The sequence below is a fragment of the Larus michahellis genome, chromosome 8 (genome assembly GCF_964199755.1).
Source record: "Larus michahellis chromosome 8, bLarMic1.1, whole genome shotgun sequence".
In the NCBI taxonomy this organism is placed as follows: Eukaryota; Metazoa; Chordata; class Aves; order Charadriiformes; family Laridae; genus Larus; species Larus michahellis.
Genome location: NC_133903.1, coordinates 12089828 through 12107489, shown reverse-complemented (window position 1 = coordinate 12107489; position 17662 = coordinate 12089828). Strand labels below are relative to the sequence as shown.

General features: G+C 35.9%; 1 protein-coding gene across 6 annotated transcripts in view; it reads left to right on the top strand.

Annotated features, from left to right (window-relative positions):
* PARN (poly(A)-specific ribonuclease) overlaps positions 1-17662 on the top strand; it is a 60238-nt gene that overhangs the window by 23674 nt on the left and 18902 nt on the right. For all 6 annotated transcript variants that reach the window (XM_074598198.1, XM_074598196.1, XM_074598199.1 and 3 more), the window contains 2 exons: positions 3232-3318; positions 10239-10313. In XM_074598198.1, coding sequence (XP_074454299.1) covers positions 3232-3318; positions 10239-10313 — 162 coding nt within the window. The remainder of the gene's footprint in view (positions 1-3231; positions 3319-10238; positions 10314-17662) is intronic.

Genomic DNA, 17662 nt, shown 5'->3' with positions numbered 1-17662 from the left:
AGTAAAGCCATGCAAAGAATATTCACCACAGAAATGTGGCCTTATACTTGGAGACTTTATTTAAAAAAAAAAAAAGAAAAGGAAAAAAGGTGAGGCGCAGATAGCTAGGTGACTGTCATAAGTTATGTTGTGTTTGTCAGGTTGTTTGTCCTGTAGTGTTCTAGCTAGTTTGTGCATTTTTTCCAGAAATAATGGAGTTTGGTAACATATGCTAGGTCAAATAGCATTGAATATGTGGACATGACTTTAATTTTGTTCCATGTATTAAAAATTCCTTTCAAAAGAATGAAGTTGCTACACAAAATGACTGCAAAGCAGAATACGAATCAAATATTTCTCACCTGAGTAGGTAGAAGGTATAGAGGTTTAATAGAGGATTCAAAGTGAATTTAAGAATAAACTGATACTGGAGGGTTAGGAGTAGTTTCTTCTCTCTAATCGATAGAAAAAGGTTGTTAAAACATCTGAAACTGGAGTTGTTACAGTTACAATTGTCTGCTATTGGATTGCAAATACTTAACCTTTGAATCACCATCTGTTCAGTAGGCTATACAGCAAAGAATTGATCTTCATTGGCTTGTTAGGACAACTTGTGGGGTTTTGGTGTTTGGCATGTATAGTGCCAAAAAAACTGAATTCTGGTGCTTAAAAATTTTCTGTCTTTTTTTGCTTCTGAAGTAGCACATTTAAGGAATAAGGCTCTCCCTGTCCTCATGACGGGATTGCTTCTTTAGCTGCTTGTGTCTCCTTCCAATCTGACGCTCAGGTGCTCATGCAAACCTGTAATTTGTGAGCAGGGAGTTTCTAATAAACTCATGCTAACCCAGATTGTTTTGAGAGAAACAGATTAAAGCATTTGCAAGCAAATCACAAGTAGGTGGAGGCTGGCAGCTATAACATCTTCAGTTAATACAGTTTCATCTGGAAAAGGCTATATTCCTGCATACCTGTCTCCAGTATCAATTTTATTTCAGCCGATATGATCAGACAGATGAAAAATTCACCCTTTTCTAAGCTGCATGGGTTCTGCTGACCAACTAATTAGACATCATGTTACAATTTACCACAGGGTCATACTCTGGTCTTCCATTTTTTTCTTGCAACTGAAAAACTAGGTTCTTTACCTATGTGGAGCAAAACAAGTACTTACTCAAAACAAAACTTATGAAGCTTATTTTCCCCTGACTTCATTAAGCATTCAGTATTTCAGTTATGAGATGCCGAGTTACAATTGTATTATTTTTACTGTTGGTACTTGCATAATGGTGCTTTTGTGAAGATATTCTTTTTCCCTATTTTAATACTATAATTGAGTTCATGCTGCAGCCTCTTCTTTGGAAGGCAGATGCATTTGGAAATCTCTGTCCTATTTCCATGACATGTTTTGGTTAGGCGCTTGAATTTTAGGGACCTCTAAGTAACTATTGTGCTCTATTGAGTTCAAACAAGACGTTAAAAAATTATTTGGGAATAAAAATTCTATTAACCCTTTGGGCAGGGGTGGGAAGGCTTAAAAGGCATAAAAATCTGTTCTATCAATTTGGGAAACTGTAGCTGTTGCAAGCGAAGTTCTCACGTTCATGCAAAAATGAAGCGTGCCTTGTGGAACAGTTACACCTGGAATTGTACGTGCTGTCTACTATGAAGTACATACCAGGCTGAGGACACCACCACTTTCTGTAATTACTAGTCATAACTAGTAATTGCTAGTGCTTAACTGTATTTATGAAATTAACAATCCACAAGGCTTTCACCAGCGAACAGTGCAAAGCTGCATCTTAACCAAATGTGTCAAAAAACCCTAACAGGTTTGCCCCTGTATAATGGGGTCAAGTACACATGAAAGTTGGATATAGCAATAACAAGTGGTTGGTGGTCCTGTTTTGGACACATGTGCTCCATAAATGAGATCCACCTTAAAAACTCTCCTATTTTAATGCTGAAAGCTAAGGAGATCACGAACTAGAAAAGTTTGCATCGCAAAAGAATTCATGAGGGTGATTCTAAGATGAAAGTCAGTCCCTGTATCTCTATACCCAAAGAAGAGAGAAAGCTCTTCCTGAGGATGTTCCATGTGGTCAGGTTAAAATCTGATCATATAAAGCTGTGTGTAGTTAACCCTTGAGTAACCTTTAATAAACTGGAGCAGTAAATTATAAAGTGGAACACTCCACTTTAATGGTTCAGCCTCCATCTAACATCAAAAGTAAAATGACAAGGGAAGATCTAGCAATGTGTCAAGCATAAAAACATAAATCTCTGCAGATACCTATGGAGAGGATCAATTAATGACTTGTAAATAGTTTCATATGAAAATGGAAAAGATTCCAGTGTCTTTGCACGTTAAAATATAGTATTCCACTTGCTTGTTCTTAAAATGTTACAGGAATTCACAGGTTCTAAAAGCTCAGGTGTCTAGTGAAAGGAACTTCAGTAGCACATACATTGTGGTGGTTTCTTATGTACAAATGATCTTTACTGGGAGAGGTCAAAGGTCCATCTTGTGCAGTAGGCTGCCTCTGATGATGACCAAAACCAGGTGTGTAGGAGGAAGTGTGTAAAAGTAAGGCAGATGTATAGTGATAATTCTGCTGTACTTTTACCTCATACAGAAGTTTGACTTGGATTCTCTCTCTGATTCACAAAGCTCCAGATAACTTCCAGTGTACACCAAAGACGTCTTTTGCTCTATTTCTTTAGATGTTGGCCTTTATATGATATTTCTTCTTGGTGAAGTTTTTAATTAAAAAAAAAAGAAAAGTCTGTCAATGTGTATATTCTACCTTGTACCTAATGTTATATGAAAACTGAATTGAACATTGTTTCACAGTAAGTTTTTTATTGACAGAAAAATGGCAATATTGAATTATTGCTAAGAATTTTTTAAAGCTGGAGCATCAAGAGGTTTTTTCTTCTGCCCTTGAACTTGGTGCAAAGGATGTGAAGGACTAGATTTGTGGGTATTTTCCATGGCATGTAATGCTGTTTCAATTTCTTATGCAGATGAGCTAGTAGGATTTAGTTTGTCTATTTCATGCATAATTGCAGGCACATTTTTGTTGGTGCATGATGTAGTTTCATAGATCTTGGCCTGTTTTCTTATTTTAAAAGAAAAAAAAAGGGAAAAGGAAAAAAAAAAGAGCTACATGACCATATTGGATAACTTTTTTAGGATATTCTAAAGATACCAGTAATGACTCTTATTTTAACAAATGCTTTATTGTTTCACAGTGCAGCCAAAACGAGATCATGTTCTTCATGTTACTTTTCCAAAAGAGTGGAAGACTAGTGACCTTTACCAGCTTTTCAGTGCCTTTGGTGAGTGATATAATTTGTCCTTCCCTATATATTTTTTTTTTCTCTTTGTCTTTAGCAAGTATCTCTGGTTTTCTTTGTTATTTTTAATTTGTGGATGCAGACTTACTCCTACTATAGGTAATGATAAATTGCCTTTTGTAATTTTTGAGTGGTGTCCTGTGGACTTTGTAATGATGTGTTGAAAATGTCCACCCTGATGAGCTGTTCTTTATAAATCTTCTTATGTGGTGCTTGTTGAATATTGCGGCCCTTTGAGCCTTTTATTTACAGCCTCTCCTGGGAGAAGGTGATAAGAGGGAATGGTGGTGGGTAAAGGGAATGGGCATTGGTGTGAAAGACAGATCAAGATTTTGGGAATAAGGTTCATCCTGCAGTTTGCTTAAAGCCAGATGCTAACTTATGTGAGTCTAGGCAAGCGAGCAAGCTTGAAAATAGTCAAATTGATTCCAAGATTGTGAACGCGATCCAAGTCAGAAGAAACAACAGAAAAGCTGTCTAATAACTGGGGACTGGTAGTCCTGTTGTTCCTCTACTAAGTATTAGTATATAATGTAAGCACATGGAGATGGTCATTAATTGACAGTCATCTCCTAATACCTCGCTCTTGCAGCAGAAAACAGTGGTTATGCTTTTCGTCCCTAAATCAGAAAAAGAATGAACTTTCCTAGAGTCCTGTGTTGGATGTTGTTTCCAAGATTTTTATTGCAGATTGGTTTCTCATTTTTATTGCTAGGTAAGGTAATGCTTCAAAAGAGATCCTTTGGGCTTGCAAATAATTTTGAATTATTTTTCTGGGGTTTTTTGTTTGTGTTTTTTCTTTTTTTTTTTCCACTGGTAACTTCTTTCCATTTCTTAAAACATTTAATGTAAAACAAAAATTATCACTCTTACTAAAATATCTTTTTGCGCGATTTCCCACAGATATTTGCTTGCAATACTTAAAATACACTATTGAAATAGCTTATTAAATGTTACATATAATAGACATTTAGGCATCTTGTCTTCCTCAAATTCCGTTATAAGGATTTTAATGGGAAATTGCTTCAAGAAAAAAAAAAAGCAAGCTATTTACCGAAGTGTTTACTGGGGGGGATCACTTTCTCAAGTCCAGCACTAAACTCTTGTCCTATCACTTGTTATGCACCACATTTAATGATTTATGTCAGAGTTTGTAGCATGGCAAACAAATTCAGGGCAAACCTGAACCTAACCTCCATTGAAATAATTGCTGTGGTATCCATAAGGATGTTTAATCACCAGTAAAAGGATGGAAGTCCTTCCTTCAGTGTGCTCAGTCTTGTCACTCCTGTGCTTGCTGTGGGTTACCATGCTAGTTAACAGAACGGTACTGTTCTCTTCACCTAGAGCTGTGACTTGGTAGTCTGTGCGGGTTCTCTGGACCTATATAAAATTCACTTCCTTCTGACTTGTTGATCTGCGCTGCAGCTTGGTGCCAGTAACGTTCCAAATAGGATTTAATATTCCTGATTGGGAAATGTAGAATGTGAGAATGCAGAAAGCTACTGAGATTCTTCTAGAGTTACCTATTGCAAGGGTAAGAAACAATGCAGTTTGGACATTGTTTCTATAGGTTTTTAAAGACTCGGCCATATAATTGTTTTTATTTCATCAACTCCTTCCCTTCAGCGTTAGTGTGAAACGCAAGCACAGATCAGTACCACCAGGGGTCACACTAACACATCTCAAAAATACTATTCAATTTTGAAATTCTTGTTTCTTACTTCTCCAGACTTCGGAGCTGAATGTTTTCATACCTGTATTTACAAACTCCTTGTATTTGGGTAGTACTTAATCTGCATTTTTTTTTTTAGGTCTTATTGCCTTGTTATCTCAAAACAAACTGCAGATTATTCTTTCCAAAATTTGAGGAGTACCCATGCTTTTTCAGTTGTAGCAGGACAGAGAGATAGAGAGTGGCGCAATGTGAGGTTATTTGCCAAAAGCCCCAAAAATATGGCAGTAACAGACATGAATTATCCTAATTTATTACACCAGTTAAACAAAAGTGTTGTTTTTAAAATAAACGTTTGCCTGGAATAAAAATCAATTGTTAAATTGAATAGCAACATTAATCTGACTTTATAGAAAAAATATTTTGAATTTGTTTTAGCCTAGTGTGTATTGAAGCAGAGTTGTAACCTTCCATGAAGCTTGGAATGAAAGCAGTGAAACAGCTGAAGGGGCTGCAGTGTCAGACTTGGAACTGTTTTACGTTTGCTACTCTAGAAGGAGTGTTCACGATTCTGAAGTCTTTCAGTACTGCATGCATACCAAGTGGACACCTGTTCATGCAAGATGTTTTTACAGTCCCATGGGTGAATGGAGTTTCACTGTACAAGTACTTGCAGTACTATGCAGTCTCTTAAAACACTTTAAATTCTTAAATTTGTGTAGTTTATTTGGTCATGCTGATATGAAATATGAAGGTATTAAAATAGTATTTGCTGGAATACAGCTTTTGTGCATAGCCTTCACTTCTACTTAAATGACTGTCTTTTGATGGGCTTTAATTAAAACACATAGTATAAAATATTATAAAAACTATGTAAAGTTTTTGCAAGTGAGTGGAGTCAAACCTATGCATTGTATTTTGTGAGAACATGAGAGTTGTCTTTAACGGGGGGTGAACACTGATGTAGTTCATGGAGTCATAGTGATCTTGAAGATGCATAAATTACTTCTAAAATGTAACCAGTCTTTTGTGTGTTTAAATCTTGTTTAGTAGTCCAAGGTACTACATAGGTGAGCTTTAAGTGACTCTTAAATACATTTTTGAGACTCATTTACAAGTTCCATGCACTGTGACATCTGTTCCTGTTAACCACTATACTGCAAACTCAGTTTAACTTTAAAAAAACATAAAAAATAAAATAACATAAATAACAGAAAAGGAGCTTTAAAAATGTCCCTTTCAAAGGTGAACAATCTGGTTTAAGGAAAACTTCTAGCACAGGATATGTATATTAAGTATTCTCCTGAGCTCATGTTCATGTAGACACGTGAGCTTTGATTCTTGATTTTTTTTGGTTTTTGGGAGTTTTTTGGGTGTGGAGTTTTCTTTTTTCGTGGTGTGGGGTCTTTTTTTGTTTGGTTGGTTTTTGTTGTTTCTTTTTTTGCTGTTTTTGGAGGGTTTTTAAATTTTAATCCTATTTTTCTCTGTGCATTTCTGGCCTTTCCTCCATCTTCTCATGCCAATGTGTCCTTCAGCTGTTCTTGCTTTCTTTGTACCTTGTCTTCCTGCCAGAAAGGTAGAAACTCTGTTAACCCTTCTCAATTATTCACCAGAAAAATGTTTTTTGTTTTTAATATGTGTTTCAATCCTTGCTCATGGACTAAAAGCTTCAGCTGTTTCTGTTTTCTGATACAGTCAGTGTCCAGAAACTATTAGCAATTTTATCGTGGGGTCAGTGTGGTCAATTTACTTTTTTTTTAATTGTAAGAAAGTAGAATATATTAATAAACATTTTTGGTTAAATGAAGGTCCACGTTGTCCTAATAGCTATCCTAAGTGTTTAATTGGCACTAACAGTTGTTTAGGAAACGTGTAAGAAAAGAGCTAAAGTAGAAGAACTTTCCTACCTTCCAGCAATCTATAACTTAGGGACTCATGAGCTAGAGGCACACTTGCCTTTCACAGCCTTTTGGTAAGTGATTCTAAAATCATTCTTTATCCCATATGTATTCTTGTCATCCACAGCGCTTGATGGCAGTTCACAAACTGCAGTTAAGCATTATGTGAAAATTTATTTTGGTTTTAAAACTTTTTTATATTTTATTAGATTTACCTTAGTTGTTTTATAATGAAAAATTACAACCCCTCTGTACGTCTTTCGTATAATTTATGTTCTCCTATCTTCCCCATAGACAGGTATAGACATCTTCCTTAGATTTTTCTTTTGAAGGCTCAGTCCTAGTTTACTTAGGCTCTTATACAGAAACCTTTCCATACCTTTGGTCGTTGCAGTATAAAAACTGAAGGAAAATCTGTTTGACTGACATAATCCATCAGTATCATTTTATTCTGTGGATTTTAATGTTGTTTGCATGTTTGTGTTTATACAGAGAGAATTTTCAAATTTATTTATAGGAAAAAAACCACATTACTTTGCACCTTCATCTCAGAAGCAACAGATCAGATTTCCATCTCCTATTTGGATGAAGGTGTTTTATTTCACTTGATAATTCTTTACCCTTCTTTTAGCAGGGGACATTGTTTGACAGTGCATGTAGTAGCAAATAGACAAGGGATCATATAGGCTAACAATGGTCTTCTTCAAAGTATTGAAGTGTAGAGAGAGAAATCTTCTGTTTTATTTCTCTAGACCTGGTATTCTATTACATTGCTGTATATGGCTTATTTGGATTAGCCTTGCAGCAAATTGGCATGCAGCTATGTTGATTGCTAAATACTGAACTTCAAATGCAGATGCATTTGTTCTTCAGATCTTTATTGCCCTTTCACCATACTTTTGAAATGCACAATATTTACTGAGTGCTTAGCAATATTGCTGAATGATCTAATTTATTAATCTTACCTCTTCTAAATTCTCATTTCTTAATAATAATGAAATGCGACATACTCTGAGAAGAGTATCGTTTAAGCACAAAGAATTGCGTAAGAGCATTTGTTGCAGTTCTCTGCAGATTACAGCTCAGTGTCCACTATTTAATGTCTGACTTGTGCTTGAAATTACATGTTTAAAATGCATAAATCTGAGTATAAAGGCAGCATATTTTGGCAGGTATTGAAACCCTTAATTATCTAAAATACCAAAGTCTTTTAGAGGGCAGCAGCCTTTTTGCAGCAATGAATAAGTATCTGATACTGAAATGATGTGCCATCAATAGTTTGGATTTTTATTTATTTAGCTTTAATTGGTACTTAGTGAAAACATGGGCACTGGAGTCCATTTGAGTAGTAGCTGAACCCCTTCAGGAGACTGTAGTCCATCGCTGATCCTCTTTGATATTTTACACTAAGGGCGCAATTGGAAGATGTTCACGATAATTTTTCTTTCTAACCTTTCTTTTGGTCTGTTCAGGGTAGATATGGAATTCATTAACTGTATATATAGGAAAGGGACAGAATCTGGACAGCGCTTCCATGTTGAAGAATTACAGAAGAGTAATGGTCTCAGGTGCCTCAAATGATTGTTTAGAAAAATTTCTGATTAGTAATGCAAAAAGGGAGGACTTGATACCCAAAGAAATTCAGAGCAATAACTTGTCAATGCACTTGGAATAGTGTTAAACTGTTCAGTAATTTCTATTATTAAAAGGAAGCTTGGTGTTAGGGTCCTACCAAATGCGCTACAATTTTGAGTTGCAACCATAAATCAGCTTGGGCTTTTCCTGTGTCATGAAATGTTAAGTGTCCTGCCAAGAGCGTGTTCTCCCTATAGTAAAGACTCTTACCCATAGGCAGCAAAGATCTATGTTCTTCAAACACTGAATTATTAGAAATTGAATTTATTTGCCCTACAAAGTGTTTAAAGAAATTAGAATGTTTAACTTCTCAGTGTAGGCTCTTCTTAATAGCAGCCTTGGCCCTTTAGTATGGGGAAATGTCAGAAACCATACTGAATTAATTATGCTTTTGGCAATGATCAAAATGATTATAACTTAAAGTCCAAAATAGCTGGCTACTCAAAGGTATAGCATGCAAACTAAATCTAACTAGGCTTTTATTTTTTATAATTAAAAAATCTGTTTATTATCTGGCTGGATTTCAGAAGAGACTTCTATAACCTTGTAACCTGTAGGCTAAATTAGATTTAAATAGATTAAACATCTGAAAATAAAATGCATTTTAAGCCATTTTGCTTCATTGTTTTTAACCTTGTAATGTCTGAAGGTTAAATGATGGTGTAACATTATATATAACTTGATTTCCTAGTCTGTCTGAAAAAAAAATTGCACCAATTTTCAATATCTGAATCGTACAAACAGTAGAGCACTTAGATGAGGACAGGAGATGTAAATGGATTTCAGACTATAATAAAGCCTTGTGTCTGGAATGGAAATCCTTTCCTCTACTTTTGCTTGATTATGAGCTCTTTTAGTGCCTAATGTGACGCTTTAAGCCGTTCACATAGAAAATAGACTAACTGTGTGATGAATGGAGGAACTTATTTCCAGTCACTATTCCACTGTCACAGCTTCCAAATGAGGTCCCTGATTTTGTGCGTTTGTCCTCATATTTACTCAAGTTTTCATTGCACATTCAGGAAATGGTGCATGGCTTGATCCAAACAAACCAGAGTTTGAAGATTTAGTGTTGCAATAACGGGAGTTCTCCACTTCCCTGTCCGCCTATACTGGAATTTCTTATCTTGGATGTCTGTACTAGTAAAGGAACAGTGAGTGGTAACTGGAGCTCGTCCATGCTGTGTCTTTAGGAAAGGCTGAAGTTCTGAAGGATGGATAGGTTTGAAAACCCAAAGAGCTATTCTTTATTTTGGTACAGAGATGAAATTTCCCAGAAAAAATTGCTTTAATTTTTGTTGTAGAATTGTATATAATACATGAAAGGAGGACTCAAAAAACCATCAAAGATTACTTGAATTGTTATAAGATTTAAAAAAAAAAAAAAGGCACTATGAAGAAGCAGAAGAATACTCTTGGAGTGAAAAAGGTATTAGATGTCTCTTCCTTTTGGTCCTTACTCTAGTGGGTCTAAGGGTATACAGGATGCAGAGGCAGCCCTAACAGACGCTGCCTTCTGAACAGTGCCAGGCTCGTGTACATCTGTGTATGCATTACGCCCCTTTACAGGGGACAAAAGCCTTCTCAGCTGAAGTTACTCTTAGTTGACTATCTTCTTTCATGTCATGGCACATCAGATAAAATCTGTGACTAAGCCTAAGATAAAAATAGTAATAATAATTTCTTTTTTCTAGGTAACATTCAGGTTTCGTGGATTGATGATACATCAGCATTTGTATCACTGAGCCAGCCAGAACAAGTACAAATAGGTAAGTGTTTCTGAACTTACTTCAGTATCAAGACTTTACTTCAACCAGCTCCTGTAAAATGCTCTGAGCCAACAGTCTGTGGTTCTAATGGCAAAGCTACGGACTTGGTTCAGATGCTATAGGAGGAACTAAACTTTTATAGTACCAGCATGTGTTGCAGCAAAGACAACAAGCCCAAACTGGACTTGATTGAGTTTTGGATTTCGTTCCGTGAGTCTCTAAGTGCCTGAACCTGTAGGTAGAGTAATGCTAGTTTCTTCACTTGATGCAGTATTTATTGAGGTAATTTACCATTACATTGCACAAAGCGGAGCTATCAAAGACTTTTATGGTCTTTGCCCTCAGATATCCTTTGGACTGATGTACATGTTTGGTTTGGGTTTACATTTGGAAGTAACAAGTGCAGTGGAAAGCCTTTTGGTGTACTGTAGAACATGTGCAAAATAATAGTCTCCTAACAGTCTGGACTGCTAATGTGTCTACAGTTTGTGTACTAATAATATGCAATCTCTCCAGACCTTAATATTTTTTTTAATTTTCATTTGAACTTTTGAGCTTAGCTTTGAAAAAAGTTCATGGAAGTATACATGTTTAACTTTTTTTTTTTTCTTGAAAGTTGATTGGGTTTGGTTGGTTGTTTTTTTCTTTTTAATATACTGGTTCTTGGTTTGGATTTTAGAAGAGGGATTAGTTTAAAGAAAAAAAAATTGTGCGTGATTACATAAATACTCCTAGTGAACCCACATTCCTAATTCATGTAATTGGGACAGATAGCAATATTGTACTATTTACAATTGTTCAAGGTACTCTAGAAGGAACCCTTTCCAGTAAAAGAAGCTGACTGAAAGCATAGAGCAAAACGTTATGTAGGTATCATAAGAAAAATATGGAATAAGTAAAAATGTACTCTGAGCTGTGCAATCACAAATGATATGTTTGTGAAGTAGCAACTTAATTGAAGCATCTGAAGCTTTTTATTTCAGACCTGATTAATCTTATTCAGAGTTTGGTCTCCATGTATGAGGTATAGGCTGAGAAAAAATTGAATAAAGGGTTAGAATTGTTCTACCTTTTTGTCTTTCCAAGAGGATTTATCTTTGTGGTGAAATGCAACAAAGTTGTGTGTTCTGCTTTTTAGTTCAGATGCCCTGATGTACAAAATATTTATAGGTCATTGTAAGTTTATATATCTACGACTTTTTTCAAGCTGATTGCTTATTTCTCTGAGTGAGACTTGCAAGACTTTTTCAATAAAAAACATGTGGTTTATGCCATTTCATAAGCTGAAAGCCTTCCTGGATGCTGCTACAGTAACTTACCGGCTTCTATCACCTCAGTCACTTGCCTGTTCTCTGAATGCTTGGCATACCCATTCACCACCATTCTTTTTTTCTTTTTAAATTTTTATTTTTTGTTACATCAACTACATATTGTGGAAAGAACTGAATGTCTGCAGATTATTTAAACTGAATCTTTCTGGCACTGCTTTGTGTGTGTGGGTTTTTTTTATGCTTTGACAAACTGTGAGGCTTGTTCTGTGGCCTGCATGCTAGGAAACAATTATTTGTTTGAAAGCTGAGGTGATTATAGTCTTTCATAGATTTTTATGAAATCAGGTTAGTAAAATCTCCTATACTGAAAGCAGTCAACTGACCAAGCTGATAAACTATATCAACCTCAGTTACCAAAAACCTGTGCAATTTTTACTGTAAAATCGCTTAACCCTCTTGGTTTTTTTTTCCTGTAATAAATACTTCATAAAATCAATTCTGTTGTTCTATTTCCTGATCTTAAATTCTTTAATAAACTGCTTTGGCAATAAAAGTCACTATTTGTACTTGTGATTTAGTGAGCTGTGTTTAAGTGAAGAACCTAGGAAAAACTAATTATGTGGCCTGGGTTTTAACCTGTTTATATAAATATGTCTGCATCTTCTGGACTATATAAAAAGCCTTGGAGAACTGTCAAACAATATGATCCAATGCAAGATGTTGCTGCAGACATACGTTTATGCTTACCTCTTAAAGATGTTTCTGGCTTTAAGCTGGTATTAATATGTGTTCTTAACAAAGCACACATGTGCAACAAAAACATTTATGGAAAAGAAATTGATTGAGAACATGAAGGGTGTGTGGAAGTTTCCCTGTATTGATGAGGTGGTCGGACTTGCATCATACGATAGTCTGAACACTTTAAAAATATCCAGACTTGTTTTGCATGCTTTTAGTAAAGGATTGTGTGGGGAAAAGCTATGAAAATAGGATCAATTTCAGAGTAATCTCAATGTTAACTGATTCTAGATCTTCCAAATTTTTTTTTTTTAAAGTCAGTTCAGATCTGGGAGGTGTCTTTATTTTTCAGATGCAGCAGCAATTCATATACTGACTGTTTGGCTGAACTAATCTAAAGTTACAGAATTGAACAGCAGATCATTTAAAGACTGATCTGCAGTCATGCCTTGAAGTGTACATAGGATAACCAGTTGATGAATCTGTCTCTTTTCTTAAAAACTTTTCTCCAATGCCTTTTTATTTTGTTCAGCCTTGTAGGTGTTAAAACAGAATTTGAAACATGTGATTTGTCCATATTACTAGTTTCGTGTAGCTGTATCTAAGGGTTGTATTGAAATCGTGATGGTCTTGTGTCCTAAATACGGGGAGGGTTTTCCATGCTGCTTTGAAAAGTTTTGCTTTTTGAGATTAATTTTTACCTGATTAAAAAAAAGGAGGGGAAGGTTGGAGGAGAGAATTTTGTTTTTCTTCAAGTTGTCTTTCACATTTCAGATAAATAATTAATTTTCATACTTTACATCAAACAAACGACAGATCTCTTAAAATGTCACACTTTGTATAAGCTGTTGTATGCTGTTTCTGTTGTTTCTAACTCTCCTGGCTTCAGGTATTTTAAATGGGCTAAAAACTTGTTCATCTGCACCCTGGGAATATGTTGGATTTCTCATGTTAATATGAATAGAAATCCATTTTGAATATGTAGGTAATAAAACATATCTGTTCATTCCCTGGTGCCCTTTAAAACAGTGTTCCTGAGTTATGGAATGCCATGGATGGTAACCATTAAGACCTAGTCAAAAACTGATTGATAAAACATTGGGCCATATGCTTTTCTGTTTAAACAGTATAAATCTGATTAGCTGAATTAAACTAATGAGTAGCTCTTCAAATTTCACATGGTAATCAGTAGTGTGCATGTGGCCAGGAAGAATGCACATTCCAATTTTTTAATTGTTAAAGTGTTACCCTGAAGGACCTATGAATCTTTGCATAGTATAAAAGGACTTGTTCCCTCTTCCACTTACTTCCCTCTGAAAATAATAAGTAGGGGAAAGGGCAGTATTTTTATAGGCAATTTTGGAGCTGCTCATATGTTTCAAACTGAATACAGCATGCTTAAAACACATGAAACAGAAACCTCGGGAAATAAGAAGCAAATCCCTTAACCTTCTCATTTTGCTGCTTGTAATGATGTCCAAGAATCTTCATTTTATTTGGTTATTCATGCGACTCGCATATTGGCAGACTCTCTAATTTAGTATGAGTAGAAAAGGCTTGTTCGTGTATAAAATCATTACAATTAGAACACAAACTTCAGCTTGAAGTGGAAGCTGCATCAAGACAAAATGTTAGTTAACCATTTCATAACCACCACGCAGTTCGGTGCCGGCCCTGTCTGTCTGTGCAAGTTGTCCCTGCATGTTTAGTGGGGGAGGATGGTTATGGGGTTCTGTGTCAGTTATCGCTGCTGAACTGCTATGTTGTCATGTTAAAGCCAATAACGAGTTTGTGGAAGCGGTGATTTAACTGGCTCTAATTTGTGACTTCTTGCAATATGCTGTCCTGTAAACTGATTTCCAAGTTACACGCACCTGAAAACAATAATGGACAATAAACACAGTCTGTTTTCTGTTGAGGTTTGCTGTTCGAGGCAGGTAATGAATAAGAATTTGTTAAATGGTTGATTTTCCTTTAGTTGGACATCTGTGAGACAGAACTTAATGTTGCCAAACTGTACTTCACGTGGTCTCAGCAAATGTGGAGCACGTGTTTTTTGAGTGTGTGACAAAAGATAAAGCAGTGTGCGCTCTTACAACTGATAAATGCAAGAAACTTCAGAATGAATTTTTGGTGTACAACTTCTGGCTCCTAAGACTTTCAGCTTGCTAGATAAGCTTGCTTTTGGATGCTGTTCAGCTTCATGTATTTATAAAGTTGGCTTTTCATCTGGAAAGGTTAGTATGAAATAAGTACTATTTCAATGCTTCTTGACTTACTGGGGTCTAGACTTCATACAAATAGTCTGGAAATGTGGGGAAGATGGGAGAGACTTCAGCTTGTCTTAACTTTAAAGTAGACACATTATTTTACTTCAATTAATTGATGCAACCTGAAGTATTTCAGTGTTTCAACCATTTCAGTATCTTGCCATTCTGGGCAGTTAACTACTTTGTGAGTCCTCAGTTAATGCTTTGTATCAATGATAAGCTCTTGTTATTCATGGTTTTATTGAATTTTGTTGCCAGCCAACTTTCTGTGACTATTTAGGTCACTGGTCTAAGAAGAACATAGATGCACTCTGAAAGCGAGGTTTCTTTAGATGTCTTTGCGCTTGTGGAGTCTTTATGGGCCATCTAAACTGTACTCTTAAAAATTACTGTTACTTAAGGGTGGGTTAATTTCTAAAACGAGGGAAAAGTCTTATGTCAGATTTTTAATATGCTTGAAAGTGAAATTGGGTTTCTGTTCTGAGACATTTGACATAGTTATATGTTAATGAAAATAATGGGTAAGTTTATCGGTGGTACTTCAAAAATATACCTGATTTATTTTCCCTTAGCAGCTGACTCTTGCTCTTAATTCTCCTTACCTAAGGCTTAGGTGCAGTTTGATAACATTTATATACCGATTATGAGCAACTTCTGCAGTATTTGAAGACCACTGGACTTAAAAGTAATTTTAACTTGAGAATCTTCCTGAGAATTTTTTTCTCGCTGTTTTAAAATACAATAAATACACTTAACCTGAAATTTTAAATACATGTGAAAAGCAACTGCTTGTCATAAATGGCAAGCATTGAAATAATGTTAAGTTGTTCCATGTGTTAGTGCCCCGATACATGAGCTTATATAGAATTTACTGTGTGCAAGATATCTCCTTCCTCTAGGCATTGAGTAGACTAATGTATGTAGACAGCAGGGGAGCAATGGACTAAAGCAGGTGCAGCAGCTGAAGTTGTGATGGCCTTTCAATGATTCTTGTTTAAATCATTAATCTTTCTGAACTTGTGAGTTTCTGAGACAGGGATGGACTTTATGGTTTATTGGTGTTTTTTAAGGTTTACTATAGAGCCTTCTATCTAGCATGAATGCTTACCACCACAATTTAAAAATATACATTTGTATTTTGAGATTGTGTTCCTGTCAGTCTCTTCTCACTGCATTTGGGGAAATGGCATGTAGTAGATAGTGTGTTACCCAGATTCTTTGGAAAGTTATATTTCACATGGCAGTGTTCTCAGCAATAAGATAGTGTGAAATTCATGTCAGATACATACTCTGGGCAGGAAACTTCCTTAATGTAGACTAAGGAAGCAGGAGTCATACTGCATCATGTCGCATCTCAGCCATTACTCTTGTTTTACTTTTTCTTTGAATTATGTGCAGTCTCAAACAGTTTCTCTAGGTTTGTGGGGTTTTTTTTATTTTTTTTTTTCTACCCTCCCCGCTGCCCCCCACCCCACCCCCCCCCCATCAGATTTGCCGTTGTTAGGATCTACAAGGTTTTGATGTTTAGGAAAGCTTTGTTTAAATTTTGCATCAGTGGCTTAGTATTTCTCATGTTAATTTTTGAGTGGCTTGAATTCTTGTGCTGCATCAAAATGGCATTTAAGATGAGACTAACTAATAGTTGTAATAATTATAGTAAGATACAATCATTTTGCAGATGTGTGCTTTTAAATTATTTTCACGCAGTTGAATTTTTTAAAAACATACATTACCTTGAAACTGCATATAGTTTTTCAAAAGTTCGTAATCATTTGTTATAGCGCCTGTATGCTGTGTAAGGACTTGAATGAAATGGTTTCACTAGGAAGACCTGAACAGTTAGTCCGTACGTTTTGCACTTCCCATGGTTAATAAGGGTTATCAAAATGGAAAAGTTAAAGATTTAGTTTTATTTGCGGTGCCATTTTATGTGGAGACAGTATCAACACATTTTTTTGATGCAGTATTGAATACATTAATTCTGGCAATGGGTGCAATCATTCCTGTAGCAAGTTGTATCTGATGGGTGAACTCATTACCTGCATAGTTCTTTTTGAAGCACCCAACATGTGGAGCATCAATAGGCATTTCAGTTGAAAATGTCTGTATTAATCTTGAACAGTCTTCTGGACAGCACTGCCATGAGGATGTCTCCAAGCTCAGGTCACTAGTTCTTGTGCTGAAGTTCTGAACAAGTATCAGAAATGTCATCAGATTTTGCAGGACTGTGCTTCCTGCAACTGCTCAGCCTTACCTGAAATGTTTAATTTGCTGCTATTAAAATATAGGTAACGGTTTGTGCCAGTCTTAATCCTTCATGTTTACATAAAGGAGATGAATCTTTCCCCACTCCAACAGTGAGCTTTCACTGCTTTTCTTTTGCTGGTTCTGTGTCCAGAAAAAATAATAAAGGAAAATTCCTGCTGGTTTAGTGAGGTGAACTGGCTCATCAGCAGGTCAATAAACACCAGAAACACTGTAAAGAAGGAGGGCATGGGACCAGGTGGCTTGGAGCAGGAGCTAAGGAGCAGGGAATGGGATTCTCCCATTTGGTAACAAGCTGTTAGATGAAATCAGCTGTCTAGCCAGACTGTGGGTTCCGTTTCTTTCCAAAAAGTCTTTTAGATCTGAGCATTCTGTGCTTTGAGTAATAATAGACATTGAGACCTTCTGTCTGACTAGAAAGGAAGTGTTCTGTACGTTTTACTCATTTACTTTGTAGATTAATGGATCTGAACGCTTTACTGTACTCTTGGAAATTAAAATTCTCCAGTGTTGATTTAAAAGCATTTCTGTACGAGTAAGTGCAGGGTATGAGATGTGATGAATTTCTACTTATGTTGTTCAGCCATCTTGACTATAACAAGAAAATTAATTGCTGGTTGATACATTCTAGTAATGATTTTACAGTGGAACCTGTGGTATAAATCACATGACAGACAGCTATTTTACAATTTTCAGCATTAGCTATGCAGAATAAACAGGCCTGTATAGACTTGCCTTCAGGCACCTGCAGCCATATTTTTTCTCATCACTTAAAAAGACAAAACAAAAAAACCCCTGTGCCCTG